General features: G+C 58.9%; 1 protein-coding gene across 3 annotated transcripts; it reads left to right on the top strand.

Moving 5' to 3' along the window:
* The first annotated feature begins 1,343 nt into the window (after nucleotides 1–1,343).
* LOC144248616 (UBX domain-containing protein 1-like) lies at nucleotides 1,344–6,202 on the top strand. Of its 3 annotated transcripts, XM_077790669.1 has the most exons (6): nucleotides 1,344–1,595; nucleotides 1,840–1,893; nucleotides 2,318–2,437; nucleotides 3,164–3,296; nucleotides 4,372–4,685; nucleotides 5,936–6,202. In XM_077790669.1, exons 1-4 carry the CDS (start codon nucleotides 1,543–1,545, stop codon nucleotides 3,171–3,173), a joined length of 237 nt encoding a protein of 78 aa, XP_077646795.1. In that variant the 5' UTR covers nucleotides 1,344–1,542; the 3' UTR covers nucleotides 3,174–3,296; nucleotides 4,372–4,685; nucleotides 5,936–6,202. The 3 variants fall into 3 exon arrangements, 1 of the variants encoding a protein (XP_077646795.1); XR_013341916.1 differs by lacking the exon at nucleotides 2,318–2,437; XR_013341917.1 differs by lacking the exons at nucleotides 1,840–1,893; nucleotides 2,318–2,437.
* Nucleotides 6,203–8,141: the final 1,939 nt, after the last annotated feature.

The raw sequence follows: 8,141 nt of genomic DNA, 5'->3' as shown, positions 1-8,141 counted from the left end.
TATGAAAATATAATTTTCCATCAATATCCATTACAAATCCGAATGTGAATATAAATATGAAAAACATAAAAATAAAGCGTGTTGAACTGCAGCTTAAGAGTAAAGCTTTTTTCTTTCGGTTCCTATCGGGTCTCAGGCAGGCTTTTTGTTCCGTTCTTTCCCGCGCGGACGCTTTGGGGCGTTCGCTGCCGAGGCCGTGCCCGCGGGGACGGCGCGGTGCTGCCGCCGTGTGGGCAGAGAGCGGTACTGCAACCCGGCCGCCCTCTTGGGAGTGCCTTGGCGCGGACTCGCTTGAAAAGTGCTGCCGCCTTGTGGACACAGGGCGGTACTGCAACCCCGCCGCCCTCTTGGGAGTGCCTTGGCGCGGACTCCCTTGAAAAGTGCTGCCGCCTTGTGGAAAAAGGGCGGTACTGCGGCCCCGCCTCTCGCAGCCGCCCTCTTGGGAGTGGCTTTGCGTGGACTCGCTTGAAAAGTGCTGCCGCCTTGTGGACAAAGGCCGGTACTGCAGCCCGACCGCCCTCTTGGGAGTGCCTTGGCGCGGACTCGCTTGAAAAGTGCTGCCGCCTTGTGGACACAAGGCAGTAGTGCAGCCGCTCTGCCCGCAGCCGCACTCTTGGGAGTGCCTTGGCGCGGACTCACTTGAAAAGTGCTGCCGCCTTGTGGGCACAGGGCAGTAGTGCAGCCGCTCTGCCCGCAGCCGCACTCTTGGGAGTGCCTTGGCGCGGACTCGCTTGAAAAGTGCTGCCGCCTTGTGGACACAGGGCGGTACTGCGGCCCGACCGCCCTCTTGGGAGTGGCTTGGCGCGGACTCGCTTGAAAAGTGCTGCCGCCTTGTGGACACAGGGCGGTACTTCAGCCCGGCCGCCCTCTTGGAAGTGGCTTGGCGCGGACTCCCTTGAAAAGTGCTGCCGCCTTGTGGACAAAGGGCAGTAGTGCAGCCGCTCTGCCCGCAGCCGCACTCTTGGGAGTGCCTTGGCGCGGACTCCCTTGAAAAGTGCTGCCGCCTTGTGGACAAAGGCCGGTACTGCAGCCCGACCGCCCTCTTGGGAGTGCCTTGGCGCGGACTCGCTTGAAAAGTGCTGCCGCCTTGTGGACACAAGGCAGTAGTGCAGCCGCTCTACCCGCAGCCGCACTCTTGGAAGTGGCTTGGCGCGGACTCCCTTGAAAAGTGCTGCCGCCTTGTGGGCACAGGGCGGTACTGCAACCCCGCCGCCCACGGCCGCCCTCTTGGGAGTGGCTTGGCGCGGACTCCCTTGAAAAGTGCTGCCGCCTTGTGGGCACAGGGCGGCACTGCAGCCCCCCAGCCAGCGCCCGGCAAAATCACCGAGACGGGGCGAGGGGCGGCAGCGAGCGGCGAGCGGGGCGATGTCTGTGAGTGAGGGGAGGGCTGGAGGCGGCTCCGCGGCGGCGCCGGATTAGGATGGCAGCGGCGAGGGAGGCTTTCTGTCCCGTTCCGGCCGCCGTCCGTACCGGAACGCTTTGTGCCTTTCTGTCCCTCGCCGGCCGCCGTCCCCCACGTGTCGGGAGCCCGGCGCCGCCGTGATGGCGGCGGGCGGTGGGACCGGGCTCGGGCGGCTCTGGAGGCGCTGCTGGAGGTGGGATTCGGGGCCCGGCGCGCTGAGGGCGGCGGCACCGGGGGGACAGCGGGGGAGGGCGGGCGGGAGCAGCCGGAGGGGACCCGGCACCGGGAATGGGATTGGGGGGGGGCGGGACACACGGACAGGCCCCGGAGCCCCCGGGACCCCCAAAACGCCACCGAGACCCCCAAAAAACCCCCCGGGACCCCTCAGAACCCTCTGGGACCCCCCAAAAATAACCGGGAGCCCCCCGGTCCCGCAGGGCGAAGGCGCTGGCGCTGACCGGGAACCGGGGAGTGGAGCCGGCCATGGACTGGTGAGGGGGGACCCCAAGAACACTCCCGGCACCCCCAAAAATACCCGGCGGGATCCCCCAAAAACAGCCCCGGGACCGCCAAAAACAGCCTCGGGAACCCAAAAATTCCCTTCAGGACCCCAACCCCCCCCCAGGACCCCCAAAATTCCTCCCAAAAACCCCTTGAAACCTCCAAACTTCTCCCCAGGACTCCAAAGCCCTCCCTGGGACGCCCAAAATTCTCTTTGGGACCCCAAAACTCCCCCTGGGACCTCCAAATTTCCCTTTAGGACCCCTGAAATTCCTCCTGGGACCCCCAAAACCCCCTGAGACCCCAAAAGTCCTCCTGGGATGCCCCAAAGACCTTCCAGAACCCCCCAGAACCCCCTCCAATTTTGGGTCCCCCCCCCCGATTCGGGGTTCCCCCCGGTTTTTGGGTCCCCAGGCTGGTGGCTCATGAGGACGACCCCGACTCGGACCCCGAACTCCCCCCGGGTTTGGGGGCGCCGCCCGCGGGCCTGGGGGGGCCCCGGCAGCCGCCGGCCCCCGAGGACGAGACCCAGAAGTGAATTTTGGGGGTCGGGGGGGAATTTGGGGGTTGGGGAGGAAAATTTGGGGTATGAGGAGCTCAGGGATATTTTGGGGTTCAGAGTGGTTAATTTGGGGTTTCAGGGTGTTTATGGGCAGGGTTTTCGGGTATTCTCGGGAGGGCTTTGGGGTATTCTTTGGTGGGTTTTAGGATATTTTTGGGTGGATTTTTTGGGGTATTTTTGGGAGGGTTTTGGGCTGGTTTTGGGGCATTTTATGGTGAGTTTTTTGGATATTTTTAGGAGGGTTTGGGTAGTTTTGGGTGGGTTTTTGGGGGGCATTTAGGACGATTTTGGGGTATTTTTGGGTGGGTTTTGGGCTGAAGGCGGCTCAGCGGCGGCGCTGGAGAAGGATGGCAGCGGCGAGGGGGGCCCGGCGGGGCCCTGCCTTTGCCAGCCCCTCCTGCCGCCCTCCTTGGAATGGTTTGGGGCAGTATGGGGTTATTGAGGTAGGAGTAATTATTTTGTTGTTGTTGATTTAATGTGGGGTTTTTTTGTTTGTTTGTTTGTTGTTGTCGTTTGATGTATTTGGTTTGTAGAGCAGGAACTGTAGACAGAATCCTGCAGAAGTAATATGGAATTTGTCCTCCCAAAACCCGCCCGGCTTCCAACCACTTTCAGCACGTGGTCTTCCTTAGCAGCACATGGTTCCCCCACACTTGGGAGCCGGTGCACTCTACTTTTCTCTCCTCCTTTGCTGACAGATCCTGCTGAGGCTGAGGACAAAGCCCTACCCCTACACGGACAAGGCAGCAGACCTGGTTCGGGAAGCCAGCGTGCTCCAGGCTGCTCCAGGACTCTGATCAAACATCAGCATCCCCGTCTCTCACGTTGATGGTACGTGGTAACCCCTTAAGAACAGAATTCCACCTTTTCTAACCCTAAGCAGCAAACTGGGGACGGATAACTCTAGAAATCCTGTCATGTAAGGACCTCCAGGATTCAGCCCTCCATGTGTCCTTGGTATCAGAGGTTGGAATTGCAGAGTTGCCACTTTACCCCCAGACGTAATTTTTGATGTGGTTGTGCCACTTTAACAGTATTTGAAATCTCTCTTCGTGTTCTTGCAGCAGCATTTTCGAAGCACAATGGAAATGTAGCCCTTCTGCCGGGAGCGGTTCACAGATTCGTGGAATCCCAGAAGGGTTTGGATGGGAAGGCACCTTTTTTTAAAGCTCGTCCCGTTCCAGCCCCTGCCATGGGCAGGGACACCTTCCACCATGCCAGGGTGCTCTAAGCCCTGTCCAGCCTGGCCTTGGACACTTCCAGGGATCCGGGGGCAGCCACAGCTTCTGTGTGCAACCTGTGCTGAGGTGCCCTGAGGAAATGTGTGAGCCGGAGGGAGCCGGGGCCGGGCGGAGGGAGCCGAGCTGTGGGAGTGGGCGAATGGAGGCGGGAGCGGGCGGGACTAGGCGAGCGTGGGCGAAAGCGGCCGAAAGGGGCCGAGGAGGCGAGCGGAGCCGAGCTTTGCCGAGTTCAGCCGAGGCGAGCCGAGCTTTGCCGAAGAGGCGAATGGAGGCGAATGCGGCCGGAAATAGCCGAGCGTGGCCGAAAGTAGCCGAAGCTGGCCGAGGAGGCGAGTCCAGCCGAACGGAGCCGAGCTCTGCCGAGCGCAGCAGCCCGGGCGGGGCTGAGCCGGGGCGGAGCCGGGGCGCCGGGAGGATCCCCTCCTGTCCCTCTCTCTCCCGCTCCATGCTCCTGCCCGTGTTCAGTTACCTCTCTTTCCCCCGTTTCCGTGTCCCCCCCAAACCCGGCTCCTTCCTGTCCTGTCCTGTCCCTGCCCCGCTGCTCCGTTCCATTCCCCCTCTCGGTGGTGTGAGATGAGATTTGAGCCCTTTCTGACACCCACGCGTGCTCTTTGTGTTGTCAAATCCCGCGTGTGAGCCAGAAGCTCTCCCTGCCTATTTTGCAGGTGGATGTGCCATTCAAAGCCCTGGAGGCAGGGCTGAGCACCGGCGAGCCGCGCGTGGCTGCTCTGCACAGGGGGCGTGGCAGGAAACACTCGCTGAGTGCCGGAGGAGCGAACGGGAGCCTTGGCCCTGCCATCCTCTGGGATCTGCGGGGACACTGCAAGCACTGGCAAAGAGCCGAGAGCCATGGGAGCAGCGCTGAGCGAGGCTGTGTCCCAGCCAAGGAGTTCCTCCTGTGTCCCTTAAGAGGATACCCCAGGGCTGGTTTTCTGCATCAAGACTTCTGATCAGACCATCTGTAGACCTCTGGCTTAATGTAAATATTTATTTATATGTTTGTCTCTGACAGCAAAGCACGTATCTCCTGACTTCCCTGCTATTCAGTATCTGCTGAACTGGCTGTGCATTTTTCCTAAGCTAAGGAAAACCCTCCCTCTGATTCTGTAATTTCCAAAGGAGCAGCATTGAGTCACTTATGTTTTTCTTGTCTCCATAACTTTAGCTTGACTCGTGCTCAAGGACAGGAATGACTCAAGAACTGTATGTGGTGAATTGTTAGTTTGGCAGGGGTTTTTGCAAATTCAGGGCTAAAATGTGATGTAAGAAAAGGCTTTTATTGCAGCAGTTAGATTTTTGCAGCATGGCAGATTTTCAAGCCTCTAAGTAAATCACTTCATTCAGATTTAAACTCTCTTGAAATATGCTTGATATGTTTTGGGGTTTTTTTCATTGTTATGCTACTTTTCGTTTTGGTTTGATTTGGCTTTCTTTTTTGCCTGGCGTGGGAAAATTTTACAGCTCTCACTTTTTTCTTCTCCAGTTGAGTATAGTGTTACCTTCTTAATTCAAAAACCATTTGCTGTATGGAAAAAGCACCTTGCCTTTGTGAAGGGCCAGGTGGGAACTGTTTTAATGGCCAGTGGCACAGCCCTGTAGCACACAATTCCCAGGAAGTGGGGAGCCCTCTGCCAGGCAGAGCCACCTGGCCAGGTTCCTGCGGGTGCTGCTGCTGTACCCGGCTGATGAGGTGAGAAGCAGCTTGGCTTTATTGCCAAAATAAAACTCACCCGTTTTCCTATGAATCCCAGCAAAGTGGTCCCAAAGGCTCTGTCACTCAGTCTCTGCTTCCATTGGTGTGGAGAGGCTGGATCCCAGTTATCACCCCAGCAGTGCCCCTGCCTCCCTTTTCCCCACTTTTCTGTTCCAGTCGTGCGAAATATTCAGGCTTTGTTTTCTTCCCCCTGCGGTTCACTGCAGATCCCAGAAAACCCACAGGAGGGAAGATCATTCCTTGTGCTTCCACCTCCAGGTGAGAGAGGAGATGGTCACATCCTAGGAGCCTGATTTTGGAATGTTTTCTGGAATTGGCCCAGTGGCTTTTACTTCTGGGGTTCCTGGAGTCTGTCCGTGGCAGGTCCAGCCCGTGCTTCAACTGAGAGCCCTCAGTCCGCAGGGAAATGAACCTTTGGGGAAGTTCTTACAGCTCTGCTTAGTGCTTTATGAATGGTGATGATTTTCTGGAAGTAGGCTGTCCATTCTGACCCTTTTTCTTCCCTCTCCCTGCAGACTGTACCTGCTGAGAGGCTGAGGTGAGACCAGGATCTGTAAAATCCCTGACTCTCCGTGTTTTCCCGAGGCTGAAGCCGTGTTTGCTGTCAGTGACGACAGGGTGGGAGATGCTAAACACTGAAAACTTTGGGGTTTTTCCCCTGAACTCCCCAAGACTCTCTGCAGCTGTGCCCTGTCTATCTCTTGAAAGAGTTTCTGGATTTACAAAGGTTTTTACATTCTGCAATATTTATCTATAACTCGATTAAAAAGAATCCTACTGTATCAATGTGGTGTTGATTACTTTGTTTGAGTCGGTTAATTAAAGCGAATTGTTGGTAAGGGGTTTGAGCATCCCTTAGTTGGAGCTGGCAGCTCTTATTTAATTTCTCTTCATTCCTTTAATTTCTTTCAATTATTTCTTAAGCCATTACTGCAATTAGGATGCACGGTAAGGACAAGAGCATTTCTGCCCTGCTGGATTGGGAAATCCGAGCCCAATTCCTTGGAGAGATTGAGGGGATGGGGATCTGTGCCTCAAGCTGGGTTTTGACAGTGGGAATTTGGTGAGGAAGGAAGAGGAGAGATCCCACGGAAAGTGGCTGAGGCCAGTTCCGCTGGCTTTGGGTGCTCCTACCCCCGAGAAAATCATCCTGGCTGAAGGGAGCTGGAAGAAGCCAGGGGGCTGCGCCGGGGGCTGTGCAGGGACCCCAAACCCTGGTCAGGGGCGCTGGGCAGTGCCAGCTGCAGAGGAACGCTGCAGAGGGGCTGCGCTGGAGCCCCTCAGCTTCCATGCAGAGATGCTGGCACTGCGGGGCTTTCGGGACACTGCCGAGAGGCTCCGCTGCCAGAGCCGGGGAGTTCTCCCGTTCTTTTCTGTCGTGCTGGGCACCTGGCAAGTCCTTCGAGCCCCGCAGGCTGCCAGTGCCAGCGGAGCAGCTGGAATCACAGACGGTCACACAGAAACCGGGCTGGGAGAGCAAATGAGCTCTTCCATGTTGTTTTTCACAACGCGTTTTGGATTTATACCAGAATCTCTTCTCTCCCCTCAGACCCCGTACCCCTGACTTTTGAGTTTTCTCACAGAAATGTCTCGGCCTGCACCGGGAAAAAGAAAATTCCCTGGCACGGCGGGGAGCGGCGGGGTTTGGGGGTGCTGGGGCGGCACGGGGGTCCCCGCGCCCCGGCCGGTCTCGGTCAGCCCCGGGAAATCGCCGCCGCCGCCGGCTCGGCCCCGGCGCCGCCCCGGTGCTCCGGCCCGAGAGAGACCCCGACCCGCCCGCCGGGGCAGAGGCGGCACCGCCGGGAGCCGAAGCGGCAGCCCCGGGCCCATCCCGGCGGGCCGGGAGCGATGGCCCCGCCTCCATCCCGGGCGGGCCGGAGCCTCAGGGGCGGGGCCGGGCCGGAGCCTCAGGGGCGGGGCCGGCGCTGGCTCAGGTGCGCGGGACCGCGGGGCACCTGCGTGGGGTGGGGCCGAGGTTATTTAAGTGCCGGGAATCGCTGCAGCCGCCATTTGCTCACTCGGAGCGCAGTGAGGGTGGTGGGTTCTGTGCGGGCTCCGCAGCTTCGCCCTTCTCTCCTTCCCCCCCTTTACTCTTCCTTCCTCCTGCTCCCATTCCCCTTCTTTCCCTGCCTTTCCCCCGTTTTCCTCTCCTCCCCAAAGCCGACTGCTTTCGCTCCCCTTTTGTGCCCCCTTCTACTCTTCCTTCCTTCTGCTCCTATTCCCCTTCTTTGTCTTCCTCCTTTTCCTTCTCGTCCCATTTCGGCCTCCCCTCCCGTCCCACCATCTACCCTTCCTTCCTTCTCTCCATATTTCTGTTTTTTCTCCCCTAAACCCACTCTCCCTCCTCCCCCAAATGCGACCCCCCACTCGTCCCTCACCTGTCCCTGCCCCGCTGCTCCGTTCCATCCGTTCCATTCCCTCTCTCTTCCCTCCTCTGTCCCGTCCCTCTTTCCCCCTGCCGGTCTTTCCCTTCCCCGCCCGCTTTCCTCGCAGCCCGACCTCCCTCCCCACCTTCCCGCATGCTCCGCTCTGCTCCCCTGTTCTCGTTCCCCATTCCCCTTTTCCTTCTTTCCTCGCAGCCGCGGGGCTCGGGGCGCCGCAGAATAAAGCCCAGAGGGCCGGAGCCGGCGCCCCCCGCCCTCGCTGGGGTCCCCACACGGGGCCGGAGCCGCTCTGCGGGTCCCCCCATTGCAGTCTAATACACGGCCCGACACTGCCGGG

The sequence above is a fragment of the Lonchura striata genome, unplaced genomic scaffold (assembly GCF_046129695.1).
Source record: "Lonchura striata isolate bLonStr1 unplaced genomic scaffold, bLonStr1.mat Scaffold_197, whole genome shotgun sequence".
In the NCBI taxonomy this organism is placed as follows: domain Eukaryota; kingdom Metazoa; phylum Chordata; class Aves; order Passeriformes; family Estrildidae; genus Lonchura; species Lonchura striata.
Note: the sequence above shows the minus strand (reverse complement) of the source record. Positions and strands in the feature narration are given on the sequence as shown.

Excerpts from the sequence above, each read along its gene's own strand:
- LOC144248616 (XM_077790669.1), top strand. The coding sequence starts at position 1,543 with ATGGCGGCGGGCGGTGGGACCGGGCTCGGGCGGCTCTGGAGGCGCTGC. Across the intron at positions 1,596-1,839 it reads CTCTGGAGGCGCTGCTGGAG|GGCGAAGGCGCTGGCGCTGA; the intron begins GTGGGATTCGGG and ends CCGGTCCCGCAG. Across the intron at positions 1,894-2,317 it reads GTGGAGCCGGCCATGGACTG|GCTGGTGGCTCATGAGGACG; the intron begins GTGAGGGGGGAC and ends TTGGGTCCCCAG.